Below are 25937 nucleotides of genomic sequence, written 5' to 3'. Positions count from 1 at the left end.
GTAATGGAATGAGAAAAATACCAGAGATTGGATACGTTTAACCAACATAAAAATGGAAAAAATTACAAACACATTTATTTAAAGTTTGGTTAGTAAAGATAAAATAAAATTGTAAATATAACATTCAAAAGTATATGACAAAGCTAACAAGTCTGCAGTTCACAAAACCATTTTAAACTGTTAACGAGGCGATTATATGTTTATTCCATTTTTTCGAAGCACTGTTTAACCTAAGTGAATGCTATGAAAACATTAATAAAAGCGCTGACTGACAACAAAATATTCCTTAAAACACATTTAGTGAATAGGGCCCAATGTATTTAAGAGGCAGCGAATACAAAAGGGGTTTTACAATTAAGCACTAATATGTTATCTGCTGCTTTTTTGGTCCACTATCCAGAGAACCTAAATTTACCTAATGTGTTAAAACAATACCCATAAATGTAGTGCCCCTTTTCTGTTTCACTCATGGGTATGCAGCTATGGCCAAAAGGTTTGCATCACCTAGAATTCTAGGACCGAGACTCATTCTCAGTCATAGAGTATATATATATATATATATATATTAAATTATATATATAATATTATATATATTATATTTTATGTAATATCGCAAAAGTCCACTGGAAATCATAATAGTAGTACAGTATTTCATGTCAGATTTTTTAAATTGTCAGTTTTTCATTAAGTAGATGGAAAACTACAAAGCGGTATGTAATTCAATATGCTAATGTAATATTATTCAGCAGGTTTCATTCGACTTTATGAAGCAAAATGACTCAGTTCCATAGGGTGATGCAAAACTTTTGGCCATAGCCTTATATTGCAAGAACATGTGGCAGTTCAAATCTCTGTTTATCTTGCCAGTGATGGATGAAAGTGAAGTTATTTATAAAAAGGCACAGAGTTGCATGTTAAGGCTTGTCCATCTTTTCATTTTATAGTTATAAAATATAACTGGTGTTCAATTTGGTGCTCAGAAAACAACAACCCACAACCCAACCCAACCCCCCCCCCCCCCCCCCCCCCCCCCCCAAAACCCAAAAAACCTAAAAAAAAAAACCCACCCCCCCCCCCCCCCCCCCCCCCCCCCCCCCCAGACAACTGATCACTGAATGAGTTGAGACACTGCAAATGACTTTTTTGTAGTGAGTTCAACATACTTAAAAGTGTGTGCTGCTATCTGGAGTGCGGTTTGCATGTCCAGCAGCCAATGAGGCAGAATGGGAGCTGAATGAAGATGTTTTCGTATTCCTCTGCCTTTGTTTTGTAACACGTTTAATATACAAATTTAATTTCAGACACCAACATTAATCCTAGAGCAAGCTTTCAACATCTGAACAAAAGACAGTTTAAATCAAAAAAAGGCAAAATCACAAAAGGAATACATTTCAGTGCAAAACATCCCTAGATGGTTTCATAATTACCCCACATATAAAATGGGGGAGGGGAGGGGAGGGGGGCAGGAATATAAATTAAGTTTCAAAATTCACAAAAAATTATTTTATTTGATAAATATTTTATGTTTTAAATGTTACGATTCTAAAAAAAAAAAAAAAACAGAGAAGAAAAAAAGGAAAAACATGTATTTTTTTTTTTGTTAAATTATCCCTCCCATCCCTACATTTTCAAAGCCTACCCTCCCCCTCTATCTTTACTGATCTGATCAATAGATTAGCTGGTCATCAATGTGGTTTCTAGTGTGATTATTGCTCTTCTAGCCAGGATGGGTTGTCTGCTCCAGGAGTTTTCAACTTGATGTGGAACTGTTTGAGGGTCTGTTCAAGCTGCTTCTGGTTCCCCGCGTAGTAAGCTGCAATAGCATTATGGAAGAGAACCAGCTGATTGTGCAATACTTTTACCTGGGAGAGGGAATAAGAAGAAAGAATTACAAATCAGCCAACATACCTACTGCTAATGGGGCAAATAACTGAACATAAGTCTATAATATGTCCCTGATGCAAACGGCTGTATATAAGAAAACTTCCTGAAATTATTGTTTATGGAGAAGAGTTACGCTGAGGAATCCTCTTTACTGCTTGAATGGAAATTGCAGTGTGGCCTTCAGGGCACAATTAAAGGAGCTGTATGCAGATAGGGCAAAGATTATTCTTTGGACTAAAAGACTGTCATATCTACAAAACATCAGTAACATATTTTTGGAGTAACAATATTGATGGACATTTAAATAGTACAAGAAGACACAGAAAGCTGATTAAAGCCAGTATAAAAAACACTGCTGGCACTAAACTTTTTTTCTTTTTTTCCTGGTTTACTTACCTTGTTTTCTTCCAGAAATTTCAGTTTAATAGAAACATCATTGCGCATTTTTTCATATTTCTCTCTGTATGCCTGGAATGCACACTGGGATTGTTCAATCTTTGGAATTGTAGTGGCATCCCGAGGTCCAAGATTAAGCTCCTCCAAATCTGTACGGTATGCATCATACTCTATTCTGTAAGAACCGAGGACAAAATCAGTTTAAATATTTTTTTTACAGCATTCATTATATTTTATAACCAAGGCAATTACGGCAATTTTACATTTCAAACTTGTATGACAATGTAAGAAATACAAAAAATCTCTAGCCTGGTCACAAGATCTCCATTTTTTTTTGTCAGCAAGTGTAAATGTGAATTTAGTTCGGTGGGCTCAACTAAGTCCTCAGTGAACGTACCATAAAATCACTGTAAAACAAGGGTCACGACAGAATAGCAGGGACTGTTCAGGGGAAGACAGATGTTTGTTCCCTGAGCTCAGGGAGGAAGCTCATGTTGAATAGCATACCTGGCATTTTCATACTGTTTGATGTTGACCATGGTATCTTCAATGGTTTTGTCTACCAAGGTCTTCACACTACAAATGAAAAAGTTAATGGCCCCCAGAAGCGTCTCACCATTTTTGGACAGAAGTTTTTGGGTCTCTGCATTGAAGCCAAACTCCTCCTGAAATACAGAACAATGAATGAATCAATGGCTGTATGCAGACAGAAGTCATCTTTAAAAACTGACCTGTGGTACATCTAATAAAGGAAAACATGCAGAGCTATATTTAAAAAAAAAAAAACACCCTTTCAAATTATGAACATGGGTCCACTGGTTAACATTTACCACATGACTAACAGATAAAGGGTTAATGAAAGAAAAAGGCAACAAAATAAACACGTCAAGTACAAGATGTAAGCACTAAGGCACTCCAGGGTGTTGGTTGTGCTAGAATAACCGCATGCCCAGGGGTGCAGCCTTTAGCCCCTGGAAGAGCGGTTATTCTAGCACAACCAACACCCTGGAGTGTCTTATTGCACTTATAAAATGGGTTACTAGTTTTGAGAAAAAGACAGCTATAGACACATTTTTATTTAAAAATGAATATAGGTTTATTTTTTCCTAAATATACTGCTAAGCTAGGAAAAATAGTTCCAATAAATGCAATAATTCCAATGAATTTAATAGGTAAACAATTTTTTTAAAATAATGAATGAATTAAATTCAACTAAATGAAATATATTATCAGAATATTTTCAGTATTTGTCTCAAATTATATTAATTATATACATTTTTTTGAGTAATTAATGAAGTTGACTACCAGGGAGTGTAGTTTTCTAAATTAAACGGCTGGTTACACAGTTGGACAGACTGTGCTGTAGGTGGCACTGTTTGGTGAGTAGGGGAGTTTGTTTATGCCTTTTGTTTACAAAATGACAGTACTCCAGACAGGATGTAACTCCAGGACTTCCTGTCTCTCAGCTGGTGCCAAATAGCTTTTTAAACTACCTTCATTTTTGTGTCCAGTGACTGTCATCATTTCTCTAGCGTCCAGAGAAGATTGGATAGCAGTTGAACTTTAGTGGCACGTTTTTGTGCCATCTGATGTTCTCACTTCAGCAAAGAAACTTCTTAAAACAGTGTTTATATCAGTCTTAGGTGCAGTTTTCCAGTCCATAGTATTTTTTGTTTGTGCTGATAATCATTAAAAACTGACACAGCCCAAGCGGTTACTTTTTTTAGTATTCTGCTGCTCTTATTTATTTATTTATTTATTTAAATTATGACTGTCATTTCCGTTACCAAACTGTTGCGGTCTAAATCCTCCAGGAATGTGTGAAATTGGAGTCAACAAACAAGTCCAAATTTACATGGAGGAAGTCTGACATTGTATTATTATTTAGTTTTTATTGGAGAAAAAAATGGCAGCCAATTCAGAATTATTTTTTGTAAACATTCTTAAATCGCTCGACGCAGTAATATCGGTTTGTAAAAAGTCTTAGTTGCTGGGACATTTTTTTTACCCGCTGGTTGTACTGTAATAATTCAATGGCTTGGAATGCCTATCGGCCAATCAGGACACAGATCTCCAAACCCATTTTATAAGAGGAAAATATACAGGTATACGCATTGTTAAAATGGCTGGAGCCATCTGCTGCATGGGACAGTTTAGAGACAACCTTTGATTTCCTAATGGCTGGCCTTGAATGTTGGTCCTCTGGATAAAATAGAAACATCTAAGGATAATGATCAATTAATTTAGCAATTAATTTAGCATCAATTGTTTAAAATAAAATATATTAAGAGTGCTATTCTTTAGTGTCAAATAAAGAATACGTTTACCTCCAACTGCTGCTCTTAATTTTACACCTGCCTTGAAAGAATCCATCTGCCAGCAACACCTGAATTGTACAGTTTGCATTTGGATGTTTCCATAGAGTGTTAGACTACCCCAGATTCTCAGCACTTTCAATTTTAAATACATACTCCCATGCCTGTATTGTCAATGCAAGACAAAGCACCATGTTACATTAAGAGAGCTGATATTGCGATTTCCTTTTTTTTTTTTTTTTTAAAAAGGACAAAATCAATGTTAACTTGAGAATGCACATGAGACCTACGAATTCTAACAGTATTTTTTTTTTTCTTTCAAAAAAACCCCAAAAAGTTAGAACTGCAATAATGGGCCCTATTTGGAAAGCACAAGTTATTTAAAGAATGTTTGAGGTTTTTTTGTTTTTAAATACGAGTTTGATGCACAATAATAAAACTGTCACGGTTTACTCTCAGCTGTCAAATGAACAAGTTAGAACAGATATTTGGTACATCTTTAAATGCAGCTTTCACTGAGAGAATAATGTGTGTCTTTAATTAAGAAGTGGTTCCAACAGCATTGCACAAAAGATTTTCTTCTAAACACTAACACAAACGTTTCACAAACTGTCATTTCAAACATGAACCCTGCTGAAATGCAATAAATATCTAATGCAATCAGAACATTTCATAAAAAATGACAACAGGATGTATTCCTTTCAAGAGAGGCATAGCACAATAACTGTCAAGGATAATGCAATATGTACAAATGTAATGTATTACATTTCATGTTTCATATTTTAAAAGCTAAGAAAAGGTCAATAAGATGATAATTTCTGGAAACAATCTCAACTGATTTAAGAAATACTCTAAAACAACTTTAGGTTCCTATCAAATGGAGACTGAAAAAACTATTTAAAAGACGGAACAATAAACATGGAGTAGCATATTGATATAACATTGGTGTCAGCTATAAAAAGAAGATTTATAATCTAAATGCTTTTTACCACCATGAACCATGCACCAGAAAGGGTGCTGTCCATGTGTATTGAATGCAAATCTGTAAGGAGCATCATTAGAACCAAGAACAGATCCTTTCTGCAGGTCTGTTTGTAACTCTGAATTGTCATAGAGCAAATGTGTGCAACCAAACAATTAAAAACAAACCAACAATATCGTGCTGTTATCATATACACACGCATTGCATAATAACACGAAGCAAATTAAATATCTACTTGCTGAAGCGTTTTTTATTTTAGCCGACAAGATGTTCAGCTGTAGCAGGCAGCAATGTAGCAAAAGACACAGGGCAGTGATGTCACGTCCCTAGCAACAAGACTCCTGTGTTGGGAATGGGTTCTTTCAATGCAACCGGTTTGTGTATTTGAGAAAGGAGAGGAACACTCGTGAAATTAGTTGGAGACTTAAGTTGATGAGATGCAATTACCCTCCGCAGTATTAATTCAAATGGTGTGCTACTTTTTATGCAAAACATTAGAAAAAGCAAGTCAACACAGTTTTACAAAATGTTTACGATATATTCATAAGTGAAATGGAATGAATACACTGGGCCGCAGTCAGGCGACAAATGGGCCGCGGGTTGCGTGTCCCTGTATGCATGGAAGTGAGTGATATTGTCCTTATGTCCACTATGTCCTGCTGTCCACCAACTGCTGCAGAATTAAAACAATAGCCACTAACTCGCTAATCCACTATTTCTGTAACATTTCCTGTCAATGTTGCTAACAAGGCCTTGGCAAGGTCAGCAGTTACATGAGATGGGTGAGGAGGCACAGCATGCTTCACACATCGCAGGAGACCTCGACTGCAGGCTGAGAAACAAGAAAAAGATGCTGTGGATTACAGTGATATTCACAAAGCAGCAATTATTCTCACTGGTTAAAAAAATAAAAAAACACAAGCCAAAGAAAAGGGATTGTCAAGATTAGTAAGAAATAAATAAAGGACTCATGCATAGGTAGATACTAGTTCATAATTAAAAAGAGAACACATAGTATAACACAGTGTAACACTTTTTTTTTTTTGTTCCTGGGTAGTAAGTGTTATTTCCTAATTGCTTATGCCTCAAAAGTATAGAAAATGGCTATTATTCCCCACAGACTTTGCTTTTGTGACCAGGATAGTGATATTTCAAAATATCACTATTTCCAGTGGGAAAACGGGCAAATGTGTGTCTTTTCGTTCACATAAAGTCAGAAAAAAACAACATATGAATCCAAATTAACATGTATTTCTACTAAAGTAATACAAAAATGACTACAAAAGATTTAGAAGTGAGTAGTTTTTCGAGATTTACGATTATACTGGATTCATATGTTGTTTTTTTCTGACTTTATGTGAACGAAAATACACACATTTGCCCATTGTCCCATTGGACATAGTGATATTTTGAAATATCACTGTCCTGGTCACAAAAGCAAAGTTTGTGGGGAATAATAGCCATTTTCTTTACTTTTGAGGCATAAGCAATTAGGAAATAACACTTACTACCCAGGAACAAAAATTGTGTTACATAGTGTAATCCACCAACTCCTGCTTTTAGAAAATTGTTTTAGAAGCCTGAAGGCTTCCATCCAACCACACAGCAGGTACAGAAGGTATGCTCCACATCGTCCTCATACAAATCAGTCATCTAACTTGAGGAATAAAGTTACATAATCAAGCAAATTAACCGTGAAAAAATAATGTGTGAAGCCAAATTTGAAAGTCACTTTGCCAAAAACAAGTCATTACTGGAGTTGCACTTCCTGCCTGCAGACATCAAATGAAGCCTTAGCCAAAATGTGAGTAATTTTATGCAGAAAACAATTGAGAACATTTTACACAATTCTGACTTTATTGAAACACCCAGATAAAGCGAATAGTTACAAGTGATTTGTACCCTCTGCATTTGCAGTAGCTGCAGTTTAACAAGAAAATGCATCCAACCTCTTTGAAACAATTCCAACAACATAAAAAACACAAATCCTCAACTGGTAGGTATTTACTAACACAAGTTTAAAATACATGTTTAATAACATCCACAAATGTAAACAGATCTTCCCAATTATTTTTACATTTTAGAGCAAGAACGTGCCACTACCCAACTAAAAATACCGATGTATTTTATGAGTTAGCCTTGACCTCTCCACCTTCAAAGAGGTCAGGCCAACAAGTAAAAATAAATCTGATATTTCTAGTTGGTCCATGGCATATTTAGACTTATACAACACTTCTACCGAGTTGCTCTATGTGTTTTTTTTTTCCCTGTTATTTTTTTCAGTTTAAATGGGAACTATTTTGTGTCCTTCCAGTTTACAATGATCTGTTGTTACATCAGTGTCTTATTATTGGTAGCATGGCCAAAGGAACTTTCATTTCACTGGTTCTTTGTTTCCCAGGTGCAGGAGTTGTGGGAATGGTGCCTTGTTGAAGCTCAGTTGAGCTGCAGCTGTTGAGAAGGCAACTTTTTCATGTACAAAGTGATGGATTTGCGCGCACAGGCTCCGCATTATGTAAAAAGACACTTATTTCTTAGTCTCACTGTGTTTGTTACACGTGGCATCTCCTTCATTGGTTTGGTGTCATTCTGAAATTGACCCAGTTACTTCCCCATTTTTGTTTCGGTGGTTTCTATTTGTATTGTAAAGGTCTCAAATTGGGCATAAAATACTTTAAGTGAATGATAAATCTTTGCAAACGTTTCACTTTTGGCGCGGTGTTTCAAATAAATAAGTACAATACTTTAAAAACTGAAACAGTAAAATACCATCTGGCAAAGGAGCAAACCCTAACTCTTATGACAAACTCACCCAATGTTATTTTGTGCTGATTGTAGTACACAGGTGAGTTGCGCAAAAAAAAAAAAAAAAAAAAAACAAGAATTCACAGAAAGGTCACCAAATAATGTAGCTTTAACTACATCAACATACACAAGTGTGTTTAAATAGTACATCAAATACATCAATGATATGAAGACTATTGCGTTTGACTGCTGACATGTTTAACTGTTACTTTAGAGTACAAAACCTTTAAAGGTCTTTTCACACCAATGTAACTTATTCTTTTTTTTAAAGATTACTATGGATGCAGGCTTTCACACCGGCCGGGGAGTTAAACAGACTGCGTCTGAAATAAACTGTTTCTCTGTGCGTGTCCAGCATAAATGTACATATAATATCAGCAAGTGAAATTATTGTTTTTATTACAGTGTTCAAAATTAAACAGTGTATATTCTTTTAAATTGGTTGTTTCTGAGTAGCCTACAGAGCACTGCCCCATTAACAAAAAAAAAAAAAAAAAAAAAAGTTGAAAAGTCAAATCACACAGGCAACACCATGTCCAAGAAACGGGGCATCGCCAAAATAGCCAAAATGTGTGTAATTTTATGCAGAAAACAATTGAGAACATTTTACACAATTCTGACTTTATTGAAACACCCAGATAAAGCGAATAGTTACAAGTGATTTGTACCCTCTGCATTTGCCGTAGCTGCAGTTTAACAAGAAAATGCATCCAACCTCTTTGAAGCAATTCCAACAACATAAAAACTACATCATGAAGACGAAAGAACATTCAGAGCAAATCCGGAATAATGTTCTTCAAAAGCACCAATCAGGGGTAGGATATAAGAACAGGCAAGGCATTGAATATCTCCTGGAGCATAGTAAAGTCCATTATTAAGAAATGGAGAGAATATGGCACAACTGTGAATCTGTCTAGAACAGGCCGTCCTCAAAAACTGAGCATCTGGGCGAGAAGGGCACTAGTCAGGGAGGCCACCAAGAGGCCTATGGAAACTCTAAAGGAGTTACAGTCTTCCACAGCTGAGCTGGGAGACACTGTGCATACGGCAACAATAGCCTGGGTGCTTCACAAAACTGGCATTTATGGGAGAGGGGCAAAAAGAAAGCCATTGTTGAAAAAAAACTCACATCAAATCTCGGCTTGAGTTTGCCACAAGGCATGTGTGAAACTCTGAGACCAAGTGGAAGAAGATTCTATGGTCTGATGAGACCAAAATAGAGCTTTTTGGCCTCAACGCTAAGCGATATGCTTGGCGTAAGCCTAACACCTCACATCATCCTGAGAACACCATCCCTACCGTGAAGCACGGTGGTGGCAGCATCACGCTATGGGGATGCTTCTCTGCGTCAGGGTCTGGAAAGCTTGTGAAGATAGAGGGCAAAATGGATGCAGCAATGTACAGAGAAATCCTGGAGGAAAACCTGCTGAAGTCTGCAAGAGACCTGGGACTTGGGAGAAGATTCATCTTTCAGCAGGACAATGACCCCAAACATACGGCTAAAGCCACACTGGAGTGACTTAAAAACAAAAAGGTCAATGTCCTGGAGTAGCCCAGTCAAAGCCCAGACCTCAATCCAATTGAATATGTGAAAAGAGTTGAAAATTGCTGTTCACCAAAGGTCCCCATACAACTTGATGGAGCTTGAGCAATTTTGCAAAGAAGAATGGGCAAAAATTGCAGTGTCCAGATGTGCAAAGCTGGTAGAGACTTATCCAGATAGACTCATGGCTGTAATTGCTGCCAAATGTGCCTCTACCAAATATTGACTCAAATGGGGGTGAATACTTATGCAATCAATTATTTTCTGTTTTATATTTGTAATTAATTTAGAACAATTTGTAGATTTTATTTTTCACTTTGACATTATGGGCTTTTTTGTGTTGATCAGTGGCAAAACTCCTAATTAAATCCATTCTGATTCCATGTTGTAACACAATACAAATGTGGAAAAGTCCAAGGGGGGTGAATACTTTTGAAAGTCACTGTACATCTGTTTCCAAGATTTCACAGACTTTTGTTCAAATTCACGATTTCCGTGACAAAATCATAGCCTTTGTTATAAGCACAAACTTACGTGGAGCTCGAGCGATTTTAAACTGAGGTCTGCAAAAGCATCTCCGAGCTGCCTCTGGGTCTGCACCATCTGGTAGAGCTGTGATCCCAGTGTCTGTGCCAGTTTCACCACATACTCGTACTTCCTCTTGTTGTCGCGCAGAATTTCTATCTGGGCCTCCAGCTCCAAGTCCACAGTTCTAGAACCTCGCCCCAACCTCTCCGACAGGATCTGTCTTGTGCACTGTAGAAGATCAAAAATGGACACATATCGGTTAAAGTAGGCAGAGCAAAACAGCTGTGTTTGAATCCTAGCTATAAAACTGAATATCTGAGTTGAACTTATTCCCCTGTACCACTTTTTATTACCTCTCCTCAGTTTCAGTTTACCTTAGGTAACTCCTCAACAAGGGGTTCCCCTCCGTTGGGGAGGCAGGGGGGGGGGGGGGGGGGCGCGTTTAAAACCAGCAGCCTTGTTTCACTTCAACTGTATTGCTGTCTGGTAATGCAATCCAAGCCAGCTTCTGTAATGTATACTGTATGTAAACTGTAGAACAGGCTGGGTATTGAGATCTGTATGTATTTTCACAGGAGGGAGTTTTCACCTACTTTGTATGTGTTGATACTCCATTTTCTCACAAGCTCTAGCTTCTCCATTGCAGGATTCTTAAGGTCATCTGAAAGAACTACTGGTCCACTCATAGGTTCAACTTTCATCATGTCTAGAATGACAAAAAAAAAAAAGTACCTTTAATAAACTACAGACGTCGATTCTTCAATGTGTTTTCCCTTTGACTGTACATGTTTGAACTGAGAATGGCGTGACAGAAATGTGGGACACAGTCCTGCAGAAAACAGGTTAGCTCCCCCTTATCTGTGCAAGGCAGATCAAACACCCCAGCATTTCCTGGAATACAATTTTATACAATATGTGGAGTTATTGTAAAAAAAAAAAAAAAAAAAAAAAAAAAAACACTCTACAGCCTTACTACTTTCCACCACACCACAAACATTTTTTACACCCAAAGTATCAAGTGTAAGGCAGAAAAAGGTAAAACACAAAATTAGTGTTATTCAAATGTCATAGAAAACTTGGCTCATTATGAAGAACACTGTTAGATTGACACTGCGTTTTTTCTGCAGGATGGAAATCTAGGAAAGAAAGACTTGAAAGTTTCTCAGTTGAAAGGAGATATTTGATTGCCACTGTTGTTGCTGTCATGCCTAAGCACCGGCAAAAATTGTCAGTAAAGCAAGCAGACCTGAAAGAGGTATGATGAAAACCTGTGCAACATCTTAATATAAAACGCAAAGATGCTCAAGCCAAGCAATTTTAAAAACCAAAAGGCATTAGCAGAATACTGCTCCTACAGTGTAGATTATGTCCCAAAATAAATGTACAGTACTGTGATCTAGTCTGTGACCTCCACACTGAAATAAGCAACACCACCGGTGTCCTGCAAGGTTATATATATATATATTTTATTTTGCATACAGAGCATATTAACCTAGCTGTCAGAAAAGCACATATTTGTGATTGTTTCCTCTTTTCAAGACTGCAGCACACCACTGTGCACAAGCTGATACCACATACATTTGTCGCCTTGCCCCAAGGAAAAAACATTTTAGAAAAGCAAAGTTTCTTGATAGAGCAGTCAGTAGACTGAAGAGGAGATTGAAATGCAAGTCGTGATGAAGCAGTGTTTCCTGCAATCTGAAGAGTTTAGATTAAGTTATAGTTTAGATTAAGAATGACAGTCCCAGGAAAGAAGCAAGTTATTAGTCCACCACCATCTGACAGAAAGCTAACTATACCCCAGTCAGTACATGGAGTACCTTTCGGACTAAGAAAATTGTTGTCTGGTCTGGCCAATCTGCTAGCTGCAGCGCTGCTGGGAGACACAACAGGTGACATGGGCTGACCTGAAGATCCTGGAAAGGGTAGATATTTTACAGTGAGGTATTGCTCAATTTTCTAGTAACAAAGATTTCCCAAAGGCTTAGCTCTGCATGGCTTCCACTACTTGTTCTCATAGGGAAAACAAACAGAATCCATAATTGTTCAGGTCAGATTCTTTAAAATGTGTGACAGGAATGACAAAAGGAACTTCTCACTATCCATGTACCAGGAACCAGGTGAGTGCAGCAATGGATACTGCTGCCTGAGGGCAGTGCTAACAATCCCTGGCTCAATGATGAATGAGGTCTCCAGTTTCAAGCCTTGGGCCCCTGAGGAATTGACTTACCAGCTACTTGATATTTTTGTTCCAGTAACTTGATTGGTGCAGACTTTATAAAACACTGCCATTTACAGATAAAAGATGAAGCAAAACTGAACCAAACTGCAGCTTAAAGGGTATATTATTTTATACCTTAATTTTTAAATTGCATTCCCTGCCTCAAGATGGCTTCACATGTATCTGCATGGACCTCAGAACTACATTTCCTGTCATCCTCCTGCTTACTGGTAAATCCATCAATTACATACTTAAAACATATGCAGTTTAATTACTGGCATGAATAACAAATTCAGTCATTTTCATTCTAGAACCCTTTGATATAATGACTTTGGGGATAAAGTTACGGCAAGTTTCAGAGTAGCAAAAAAAAAAAAAAAAAAAACACCCTATAAGATTGTACGTTAGTGTATCAACCAGATTATTTTGCATCAAAGCGAGAAGACACATTTCAATTTATGTTTTACAAAAGCAGATTTGACAGAACTGAATTCAGATTGTTACTGAATGGTTTTACCTGGTTTTACATTTTTATTGATTTGTTAATAGTAAAGTGAAGAAGTCCCATCAGTGTTTGTTTCTAAACCTGGCAGCAACTATCCAGGGATTTATGGATAATTAATTCTAATGAGACTTATTTTTGATGCGAGGAAGTGGAATAAATGGAAACCGACAGCTATCCATTACCACAATTCTCTTTATGCTTTTTAAATTCAAATTTCACTTCCCAGTTGGACTGTTTTAATAAGCGATAAAAAGACCTGAGGAAAACAGCTGCCTATGTCAAACACTGTACTTTGTGAAAAAGAATAAGGATGGCACCACAACAGTGTAGCTAGACAAGGCATTTTATTTATTTATTTATTTATCCTTATTTTTAAGATACACATTTCTCCTCTTTAAAAACAAACAACACCCCTTGTCAGGTCCAAGACCAGAAGTCAGACTACATTTATACCTTTATATGGCCCTGCTTCTATGATTCCCTCTGTCGTGGCCCCATAGTTACTTGAAGAGATGTGGGTTTCAGACAAATTCAGTCCTGCAGACATACCATGTTTCAGGTCCTGTGAAATATGAGAGAAGAAAGGAATATTCATCCTTAGTTCCCAAATTAAAGCACATTTAGGCATTTTGGTTTGCCACAGAAGGAAATGTAGAACACAAAAATTACATTGTTCTATGATCAATCACTTATGATGTCACTATCCAATTGTTCTGAGTTCTACAAGATAAAGATACAGTCCACAGTATGGAAATGTACAAGAATATTATACAAAAAACATAATTCAAACATAATAAATGGTCAATATTTCAATAACATGCTGCTTTTAAAACTCCTGTGTTTGCATGCCATGACGAAGTTATTACCAAAACTTCACCAGTAACATAGACAAAAATAGGTGACACTGTAACAAGGATGTTTTATTAGCGATGGAGACTGGTGTCTCCAACCAGAGCTGTAAGTAGGGCGGGGCGAGCAGGGCAGTTGCCCCGGGCGCAAAGCTGTGAGAAAGCTGTCAGCGCCCCCTAGCATAGTCTGAAGATTGCATGTGCCACTGCACTAGAAAAGGGAACGCGTCACTTCCTTAGTAACAGTGTTAACGACCACGAACCTGGTTCTACACAAACCAACATGGTGTCACCAGTTCGTTATTATGTTTCATTTGTTTCCCCTGTGGTGTTTATTTGATAAAAATCTAGCTATATACACTACAACAAAGATTGTATAAAAATATATATATATATATACAACAATATATATATATATATATATATATATATATATATATATATATATATATAGCTTAATTTGTTATTTAAAAATAGCATTCTTGAATGTCTAGGGAAATGGAAGAATGTTATTTTGCAAACTGTATATATGAAATTGCAATTTTATTCTTTCTGAATATGTGTTATGATTATTTTCAAGCTATAGCTATATTATATATATATATATATATAATATATATATATATATTACACAAATATATATATATATTATATATATATATATATATATATATATATATATATATATATATATATATACACACACACATACACACACACACACACACACACACAAGGATACTATAGAGATATTAAAGGATTTTGTAAGGGTTAATGTGGCTGCTAAAAGAATCATACAGTAGTTTGTATTGTTTACTGCAACACTGCTAAAATTCCACAAATGTGTGCTGTTACTAATCAAGTTTTAATTTGATCAGAAAAAAGAAAACAATTTCATCTTCCTTATAAGCACACAGCTTGGTCTCTGCCTTCGCTTTTAATATGGAGTCGAAAACTAAACTCCAGCCGTGACTAACAGGACTGAATAGAAAAAAAATAAATAAATAAATCGCGAAACGCAGGAAATCTAACCTTGCAGTTAACACGTGTTAACAAGTTCCCTTCAGGCATGTCAAAGGAGAGATTCTGAAATAACAATAAGTTAAGATGGTAGGACACACACACAATTGCCTGCCCTGGCTCTGTCATCTATATGCATCCTGCAGCAATAGCCATTATATATAGTTTTTGTGTTTCTTTTTTATGGTTCTGGATAACAATACAGATATAAGGTTATTAGATGTTTTGATGTGCACAGATATTGTTCTGTTTTTAATTGTACACATACCTTTATTTATTTATTTTTTTTAACCACATTCGAATGTTTTGTCGTTTTAACGCATTTCTATGATTTGTTTTGCCTTTGCTGCTGAGGAGAATGGGTTAAATGTGGTAGGCAGGATCACGGAGGGCTGTATTACAGAGCGATCATGAAATTACTGGCTGCTCCAAGTCAAATTCCATAAAGATGGTGGCTAGGTACTGTATATGTTTCAGTATTATCTGTGGAAACAGATAGTTTTATAACAAAACTGAGTATAATCAATTTCTCCCTCAAGGACACACTTAAGGTAAATAAATAAATAAGTAAATATGGTATTTCCTTTTTTTATTTGCACAATGTGTATTGTTTTAAATCATGAGTATGTCTAAACAGTGCTGCAAGTGTGATTTTCAGCCCAAATGCTCCCCCCCTATATTTTTGTTTAAATACTAAACATTTTTCACACTCACACAGCATGGTCAAAATATTTTTGTGGTAATTGCTCTATCCCAATACACTGAAGTACACTAGTCTTGCCAGTAGTTTGACTTTGAGGATTTATTCATGGACTGACACAGTTGTAGGAGTATCTCTGCTAAAGTTGTCCCTCTACCAGCACCTACAGTACAGTAATACAATTATTATTATATTTTACACACCTGTGACTTACACTGTACTGAGGAACCAGACATCTTGGTCTATTTTTCTTTTACTGAAACAGATTATTGTAGTTTACTGTACCTAGTCTTTAATAAGATTATTACATGGTTTAAGCTAACATAACCCAAAGTGTGCCTTGAAAAATAGGAATATCTAAGGGCAGCAAGCTGAAGGAACTCTGCAAACAGATAACCTGAAAAGCAAGTCATCTAGTTTTCTTAAACACCGTACATCTCTTGTCAACAGAAGAATTACATCATGTGCCACATACACACGAGAACGCCCAGCCGTTCATACAATACATGGTCCAAGATTAATGTGGCTAAACTATTGCTAATGTTTATTTTTCTTCTGATCTCAATGTTACCATCACAACCTTTTTTTTATATATATCAGGAGAGTGCTTGTGACTCATAAGGTGTATGGAAAACAAAGCAAATACTAGTGATAACATTGTACCCAAGTGCATTATGATAATACAAAAGCTTTTTATACCCAATTAAATCAGCATCATGTTTGACGAGGAGAACATGACGCATTACATTGCTACAACACTTAGATCATTTTTCCATTTTTCATTAGACACCACAAAGCACTGTTTTGGTACAGTATTTAACAATTTTAAAACTATTAATTTTTTTTTTTTTTTTTTTTTTAATAAAAATGTATTAGGTCGACAATTTTTATTATTTTCTCCCAATTTAGAATGTCCAATTATTTTTAGGCTCAGCTCAGCGCTGCCATCTCTGCGCTGACTCGGGAGGGGCAAAAATAAACACATGCGTCCTCCGAAGCGTGTGCCGTCAGCTTCTTTGCTTACTGCAGGCTCACCATGCAGCCACCTCAGAGCTACAGTATCGGAGGACAACGCAGTTCTGGGCAGCTTACAGGCAAGCCCGCAGGCGCCTGGCAAGACTACAGGGGTCACTGGTGTCCCCTTGTTTAGACAACTGCAAACAAACTCAGAAACATCTCACCTACTGGGACGCCACGACAAGCTTCCCTGGAATTGTAAATTCAGACACTGCAGGCGGGTTACTACCTGCTAGCTTAAGCTATTCTGTATGATACAACTCATCATGAGAGTACAGCTACTTGAAGTTTAAACTCATAATTAAAAAGCAAGGAATAGGAACAAAAAAGTAAATCTGACATGGCATTCAATCCTACAGTAGTATATTTATTGCAAACATCTCTTCCTAATCCTAGTGTTCAAAAGAATAAAAAAGTTGTCATTTGTTAGGCAACACAATACATAGGTATAATGAACAAAATCACCAGGTACGATTGTTGTGATCCTTAAGCTTCCTCTTAATGTTATGTGAATCTGTTGTTTTTCTTTTTCAACAACCATTAAAATAATTTAACAACCAAAGACCACTTAAGCTTAATTGGTTAAACAAACTGAAAGATGAAGTATCTACTGAAAAACATCAAAGCCTCTCAACCTTTCGCAAAACCTTTTCAGAAAGTGGTCTTTGTAAAGCAGGTCTATAAAGACATCTTCAGCTTATTATCATAACCCTGGTTCCCTGAAATAGAAATGTAACCATTACCTCATGGGAATTAATCCTTTGATAACGTCTAACCTGAATAGATATTCCAAAGCTGCACGTAGTGCTTGTGCCGTAGTTGTGCCCACCCCCAAGGGCATAAACGACCACTGACACAAGTATCATCATCATTCAAGACTACTGCAATCATGGACGCAGCGACCTTAATATTTCAGGGAACCAGGGTTATGACAATAACCTAACGTTCCCTATCAAGTACGAAATGTAACCATAACCTCATGGGTAGAAATACCAAAGCTGTCGCAAGGCAATATTGCAGACAACTGGAATGCCACAAGGTTAAGCAAGGCTACCTTGCGTGTTACCATGAGGAAACCCAGTACAAGCAGATAGGGTTTTAACATTAAGGAAAACTCACCTCTATATTTATGTTGCAAGGGTCGAGCTCGAGGCCGCCTTTAACACTCTTATTCCAAACCCAGGGTTTTGTGGATCCACGTCATTCAGCCAATAGAAAACGTGTAAAAGTATAGGGAAAAGACCACACTGCTGAATCGCAAATGTCCCTGAAAGATGCGCCCTAGAACAAAACCCACTTAGTTGCCATGCGCCTGGTAGAATGGGCTGCGAGCTTCTCTGGAGGAGGCAAGCTGGCTCATTCATATGCAGTCTTAACTGTATCTGTAATCCATTTTGATAGCCTCTGTTTAGACAGCTTACCCATGGGACTTGGCCCATAACAGATAAAAAACTGCTCAGACTGCCTCCAACTTTGAGTTTTGCCCACATAATACGCTAGTGCCTGTACAGGGCAAAGCGTATGGCGCTGCTGCTCTCTATCAGACTGGAAAGGAGGCGGATGAAAAACCTCAAGTTTCACCATCTGGTTAATGTAGAATGCCAAGATGATTTTTGGCGAAAAAGCAGGATTAGTGCGAAGGACTTTAGCTGGTCTGTACAGCATGGAGCACCCTGGTGTCAAAGGTCCACAGACGCCAATACTCCAGGTGACTCTCTGAAAAGGGGCCCAGGACCTGTGGCAGCAAATTGCTAGGGTTGCTGCTTTTGCTTGAGGCTTAACCTGAGGGTTTTGCCTCTGCGCTTGACGGCGGAGCTTACTGAAGGTTTCCAGTTTCCTCTTTGCGCAGCCATAGGTCGGTTGTGAAAACCCCCTCTGGCTTTAGCAGGAGCCAGCAGGATGAATGCACCTAAAAAAGGAAATCCGAATGTACCGGAGGAGACACCCGAGAAGGAGCGGGATCATCCTCAAAAATATAGCTTTTCCGCTTGTCATCTACGGGCCATGGGACAAAGCTCTGATGACAATGATATGCGCTACTGGTGTTGCACTATCAGAGTCAACCTCTCAGAGAGGCATTCTTGATCAACTGCCTCCACAGAAGCAGCGATAGACAGCAGATCCTCTTGCTGACAGTGCGGTCACACAGCCAACATGTTGCCCTGCTGGAAGACCACCTCCCAGAGCTTATCCAGCTACTCAGAGTTCTCCCATCTATGAGACCAGTGGCTCTTTCTCCTCCTCTTCTTATGAGGGAAAACTGGAGAAGGGGAGGGAGATGAGGAAGACCGTGAAGCCAGCAGGAGGTTCTCCTAGTATCCATAGGCACAGAGCCCTCATGAGAGGATACAACCCTCTTTTTGAGCCGAGGAAGGAGGGGAGCCTTGTCCAGATGGAACGGACGAACATCGCTCTACAGAACTGCGTAGTACTCGCTTCTCCAATGTAAGCTTAGTGAAAGACACACAAAACTCACAGGACCCAGACAGGCAACGCATCTGCCATGCCTGTCCTCCATGGGTAGATCCGTCTTGCATACATCGCTGTAGTGTGCAATGCAAACGACCGTCAGCTGTAATTGCTACAACAGTATCGCATATATTACTAGCACCCAAGGGAAACCAGATCCACTGATAGATCAGGGATAGTACTGTCTAGCCTTGGTTACTTTTAAATACATGCTGCACTGTGCCTAAGCATTACTACAGGACTGTATAGAATGCTTAAACACCCATACTGTATTGTAGTACAATGTATGGTGCACGGTACACGTTGTGTTACGGTAATACGGTGTACAAAGCATGGTACGATGCAACAGAGACGTATACACAGTACAATGCAAATGGTACAGTATATTGCACAATGCGCGGTATGGTGCAAATGGTACATCCAATACACACTAAAAGGGCAATCCCAAAGGGTCAAAGAATATGCTCAAAAAGAAACTGACTATGCAAAACAAAGAAATGTATTAAACAAATCTTAAAAAAGAGGCTGCAAATAAAGAATTAGAGACAGAGTTAAGAAAAGTGGATAAACTAAAAAGAGATTTACTAGATTATAAAAACAGAGATAAACGGTCAAAAGAGCCCCATTAATAATGACTTACCCTAAACTTTTGCCCAATATTTCCAAGATAGTTTGGAAACACTTGCAGATTCTGCATAATTCAGGACAATTGAAAAAAGTATTTTTTTAAGGCCCCAGTTGTAGCATTCAAAAGAGAAGCTAATTTAGGTGATACTTTAGTTCACAATAAACATAAAAAACAGCATGCTTAAAATTCTAAATACTTTTAATAACTGTGTTAAACAACTCTGCATTACATGTAGGCCTACCTTAAATAACGTTTTCTATTATTATTATTATTATTTATTAATCCTAATCACTTTCACTGCTGTCACTTATCAGTGCATTACACTCCAGCTCCTCCTCCTCTTCCTCAGCTTCAATGGCAATGGCAGAGACCCAGCGTTTATTTACAATATTTGTCAGCAGGCCTGGTACATATTGGAGACATGAGATTATTTGAGACCCGACGACTATTTTACAGTATGTAATACAGCAAGTTTTGCTGTCCTGTCCATGTACAGGATTTTTTTTTGTTTTCAATCATTATTAACGCGAAAAGGATAAGACGAACAAAAAGGCGAAAGCAATTAACCGTTTTTAAAAGCATGAGGTTGCCAAGACAATGGGCTTGCATCACGGCTTTGGAAATTCATTGTTTTTATATATATTCCCTAGAAAGGGATTTTATTTTAGAGCAGCACTAAATTTTGGTACGCTTTACCTCACAGTCATCATCACTAATTTTGTAGAGATTATTTTGTCACTTATTTTGACAAAATTGTATAATGTAACAAAAATATATTTAAAAGGGTTAATGCGTGGCCGAAGGCTTCTCACTGATAATTTACCCTTTCTCAGTCAAAACGGCAAGTTTCTCAGCATCTAAAAAGATTATAGGGAACACTGGTTGTATGTACTCCATGCGCTGCCTTTGCTGGTAGTGTGTCATATGAGCTGTTCAGTGTGATGATATGTAAATAAATCCTGTTCACCTGCGCAGCATATCAACTTCAACCTACGTCTCGATCTCCTGCCTGTCACTCAGCAGTGAATGCACGCTCCCACATGGCAGATGGCTACCCTATCACAAGCACTAATACCCTGTATCTTTCTAAACAACAGATTTAGGGGAGCTCCCTATTAAAAGCTGAATCTCAAAACAATAACTGTATTCATTTATCCAACTTTTTTTCATATCTGCCCTTACTCTGGTCCCATCAGTCGGATATGTGACGGATTACTGTATTAACAATTTACCTGGGAAGAATGTCACTGTCCAAGTAATTCTTGAAACCGTAATACTGCATTTTTTTTTTAGTGTCTGCGACCAGTATTGCATTGGGCTTAGCACACAGTAACTTCCTTAGACTTGTTCCAGACCTGTTGCAATATGAAACCTAACAGCCTGTCTCCCTACTGTAAATAACTGCTTCTCCACATTGGCGCAACACTATAATCTTCTTTCTCTACTTCAATCCCATTGATTTTGTACCTGTGCTTTGTTTTTCAATACACCAAACATGTAATATGTTGTATTTCAGAACAGAAATGGATTAAGCCACCGTACTAGAAGGCACCTGAATGCACGCCAACAGAAGCAGAAAGTACAGTACTCAAGAAAAGTCAATCGCTGTTAAGGATTTGTCAGAATGACAGTGCATCTAGGTTTCATAGGTATCAAGACATAATTGTGATTAGAGGTGAAACTGGTTCAATGTATTTTAGGGTATAGGTGGAACAAAAACAAAAAGATGGCTAATGATGTATGTCATCCCATGCGCTGAACAGATGGCACAATTCTAAAAAACAACACTTATTTCACAGTGCCAGAGGACATTGTTTGCTTTTAGGATTCATGTTAAGTGAATATGTTATGTGTAGGGTGTCACTTGCTGTATTTTAAGAAACATCACGTTCACTTTGCAATACACTTACTCAAACTGCACCAGATGACATTATTCAAGAGACGCCCCTAACACAATGATCAACTTAAACAATTGTCATCTGCCCTTAAATTTGACTTTCCAAGATTTGTAAAAGTTTGTTTTACTCTGGTACATCGATCCACAACAAACATACTTATGCCCCAGCCACCTTCATATCAAACCTATACTGCGTACACAATATCAGGACAACACTTACTCAGTGACTTACTGATGTAGAAAATTATAGGAATGAGACTGAGAATTAGTTCCGAATTGAGCTATGACTACTTAAAACAGTTGTAATCAATAAACACTAAACTGGAAACACGACACAATGAACTTACAATTGACCTACTGTTTTATTTTTGTAATCCCATGTTATACTTCCAGCTCCTTGAAGGCAGCTCTCTTCCACTTTTGCCATTGAGGCCAGAGCTGTAAAGTTGGGAGCCACTTTTCAGGCTCCCAGAACGCAGATGACTGGGTACACACTGCATTACATCTACTTTACATTTCATTATTGCAAAAGCCTTTGCGTCAGTGCTTGTAAAACATGTTCTGCCAGTTGTTTGAAGGCAGTAGGTTTACCATAAGCTAGCATGTAGTTTTGCCTATTTATTGCAGGACATAACCTTCTGTAAAATTATTTTTTTGGCATTAATAGGGGGCCATATGAACAAAACTTCAATGACCGTTCATTAAAACGTGTTTATAAATATTTTCTTAAGTGTTTTGAGAAATGAGAATAATCTAATAAACACTTCTAAGCAGTCGAAAAAGCTTTCATACAGTACAAACCCCAAAATTTGGCTTTAAAAAAAAAAATTATAATAACAACAACAATAACAATAATAAGAATAGTTTTGTGACTTGGGCCCATTGTTTCAAGACCCACCACTGTAATTAACAAATAACTGGCCACCAGTTTTGATAATAATAAGTATATCCTTTGATTAAAATTAATGTTTAAGTTACAAAATGCCCCACTTTCCAAGGCTAAACAAATAATAAACATCAAGATTCACAGACCCAGATTAGCACTAATTTAAGTGTCCCAAGATATGGGCTAATGTGAGATATTTTACACTGTTCTGACACCTGAAGCACTCAATCTTGCATATTGCCCTTCCTTTATATGGACATAGTTGCTTTTTTTGTCTCATACTTTTTATATTTGCAGAAGATCAGGATTTGACAGACATGTTTCTTAAACTAAATATACGAAACTCAAGTAAAGGAATAAAGTATTTGGGGTCCGGGGAAGTGTTGGCTTGTAATTACCCTATTACTGTATTAAGTAGAGTGCAACTGAATTACAAAAAAAAAATTAAAAATAAAATGTTTAAGTGTCTTCTGCTGTACAGACTGGTCATATTGAGAACATTTCTATATTTAGGTGTTCCAAGCACCTACAGCAAATGTGTGATATTGTAATACATGACAGTATCCTCATTAACAGGTTATCATATGCCAGGAAGAACTGTTAAGAAGCAACCTCAGAATAACAATTCAAACTCACAGCATTTTATATGGCAGTTTCTAATCCTCCCTTAAAATGAGTAGAGGGCTGAGAAACATTTCTTTTTCAAAAAAGCTGTGGCTTGGGTGCTACAGTAACATCAATCAATTCTGAAAATCTGAAGTCAACTAAATGTTCTCAAAATGACTTGTCTGGATATAATCCACATCCATAACAAAATTAGGATTTATTTCACACATTCATTTTTATTAGTAAACCTCACAGATCACCTCTGCCAACAGGGTGTCCATTACCCTACAGTAGAGGTCCTTTACTGTAAGCTAACTGGGCTTTACAAACTACAGTAAATGCACACACTACTGTACCTAAATAGTTCTCATTTCGGGATAAGGTTTAACGGTTGGGTTCACAGACCCCGGTTAGCACTAACTTGATAGTTTTCGCAGATCATAAAAATAGACCATGTTGTGTTAAGCAGCCATAGCTTGGGAGAGTTTTTTTGACTCCTGCGTAAATGATTTAGTGGGTAATGCCTGCTGTGCCGGATTTTAATTCATAAAGGTTACATTAAAAGGGACTAGAAGTGGTGACAGTCTGTTGGTCTTAAGATTCACATACATTATCACATCAATAGGCATCACTGCACTTTTCCATTGAATTGAATGTGCTGTTGATTGCATGAACAGCCTGGCTTCCAAGTGCTGGAATATTAAAGTGGCTATACATCTGCATCTTTCCTTACAGATAAAAACATGCATTTGCTCCTTACAATTTAGTTAGATTTGGCACCCAATGATCACATAACCAAACTGAGTTTTTTAATGCCCTTAAATCATTTTCATTTTTTTTTTTTTTCCTGAAATCTAAGCTTGCCAGTTACATTCACACAAAATAATTAAAACCGCAGAACTGTATAAATTAAGAATTACCATTGGGAAAATATCTTCACATGTGTCGTCTGAATCTCCGTTACTGGTCACTGAGATTTCAGCGGCTGTGTTTCTTGGGGATTCCTGGGCCATTTTGGTCTCCTAGAAAAATTAACAACATTTTTATAATGGGGGTTTGAAGGCATTTGTCAAATAGTGAAAGCATGTCAAAGCCAGCTCTAAACATGAAATAGGCTGTCAGGCAGTTAGTGCTTAACTCTGTGTGAAAAGCATTCACACCTTGAATTAATAAGTGTGAACAAAACCGAAAACCTGATGCATCCCTTAGGCAAACTCAAACACCTACGTTTGGTTGACATTGGAACATGCTGTTCATCAGTGTAAAACTGACTGAAGTAAACAAAAATAAATAATAATAGCAATAATAATAAATCATTTGAAGTACCAATACATAATCTTTCATAACTTTAAACACAATATACTAATTCAATATGTTTTTTTTTTTTTTTTATTCTGATGTTGTACTCTAATAGAAACTTTCAATAAAAACGTATGTTTCTTTTTAGTACTGCTACAACACAATATTCTGTGGCTTATTTTATTAATGGCCAGAGGTGACTCTTAATTTACTGTAATTAAGCAATGCTCTTTTCTCACATTGTAAAGGAGGACATATTGATGGTCTATTCCAAATGAGCATTCTTAAATTATTAGAAATTTGTTTTTTTGTGTTTGTGTGAACCAGATTGGAGTTCATGAAGTTGCCCTGCCAAAACTTTGAAAAAAAACATTATGCATAACAAAATACATAGATATGAAACTTAACATGGTACAATTATACACACAGAGTTGTCAGAATTGTGAACACCAACACTTCAGAAAATTGTTGATCCCCCTATTATAACATTGGTTGAAACGGATCACCATCCCCGCATACTGTGAGACAGTACAACAGTTTGGTCACTTCTTGCTGAACTTTAACCTGGGGCCATCTTCTCTGAAAAAATATCTATGGGTGTCTGAACCCTTTGCCCACATCAAAAATAACAAAGTAGACATATACAAGTGCCGCTGCTTCTTCTACAACTACACTGCTACCCCATTATAACGTGGTTGTTGGGTCCATAATTGGACACCGCGTTATTTGTGTTTTGCCTCAATGAATATTGGCATTTTTGTTTCCAAAATGATTTAGAAAACAGCAAAATTAATATTGTAGCGTACTGTGGAAAATGCACATACAATTTATTAGGATGATTTATCAGTTTATTGGGACGATTATTCCTGGCCCCTGTCAGCCTGGGCCACACCAAAAACAACAAACAAACAAACAGTCTTGCACATTCACACATCAGCTTGTCTTCCGCTGTCAGCGCTGATATGGTGTGACAGAAAAACAATGACTCTTGGTTGTAAATCTCCTTCCCGACCTGTGCGGGCACTAAGCAGCGAGAACAGAGTTCTTTGGACGGGCTGGTCTGACAGTTCTTTCCCCAGGTCAGGAAGTCGGAAGTCTGGAAGATGGTGAGACCCCTTTGCAAGAACGTATTGGCCTGGACAGGAAACAACGTGGCAACCGCAGATTGGAGACGTGGTTGCACTTGTTTACCAAGGGGTCATGCTTGACAGCATAAAAGGGGATGGAGAATTGTAATCTGTTCCTTCACATTGGTTTGTAGTGAGCAAGAACCAAGAATGACAGTAAAAGTAAATACTATTCTGAAATTGTGAGTGCTGCATTTTTTTTTTTTAACTGTCTTGTACGTTACAAGCTTGTTAAACTGGCCATTCTTCGTTGCCTCAACA

The 25937-nt window shown here is 37.4% G+C and overlaps 1 protein-coding gene across 4 annotated transcripts in view; it reads right to left on the bottom strand.

Annotated features, from left to right (window-relative positions):
• Positions 1-1536: 1536 nt before the first annotated feature.
• The window catches only part of LOC121321464 (arfaptin-1-like), a 42284-nt gene continuing 17883 nt past the window's right edge, over positions 1537-25937 (bottom strand). For 2 of the 4 annotated variants that reach the window (XM_041260430.1, XM_041260445.1), the window contains 8 exons: positions 24171-24272; positions 13633-13741; positions 12274-12369; positions 11047-11159; positions 10460-10681; positions 2788-2945; positions 2281-2455; positions 1537-1862 (listed from right to left, as the gene is read on the bottom strand). In XM_041260430.1, the coding sequence (XP_041116364.1) occupies positions 1707-1862; positions 2281-2455; positions 2788-2945; positions 10460-10681; positions 11047-11159; positions 12274-12369; positions 13633-13741; positions 24171-24272 (1131 nt within the window). In that variant the 3' untranslated portion in view covers positions 1537-1706. The remainder of the gene's footprint in view (positions 1863-2280; positions 2456-2787; positions 2946-10459; positions 10682-11046; positions 11160-12273; positions 12370-13632; positions 13742-24170; positions 24273-25937) is intronic. The other 2 variants (XM_041260454.1, XM_041260437.1) reach the window with 2 other exon arrangements.

The sequence above is a fragment of the Polyodon spathula genome, chromosome 1 (assembly GCF_017654505.1).
Source record: "Polyodon spathula isolate WHYD16114869_AA chromosome 1, ASM1765450v1, whole genome shotgun sequence".
Lineage (NCBI taxonomy): Eukaryota > Metazoa > Chordata > Actinopteri > Acipenseriformes > Polyodontidae > Polyodon > Polyodon spathula.
Note: the sequence above shows the minus strand (reverse complement) of the source record. Positions and strands in the feature narration are given on the sequence as shown.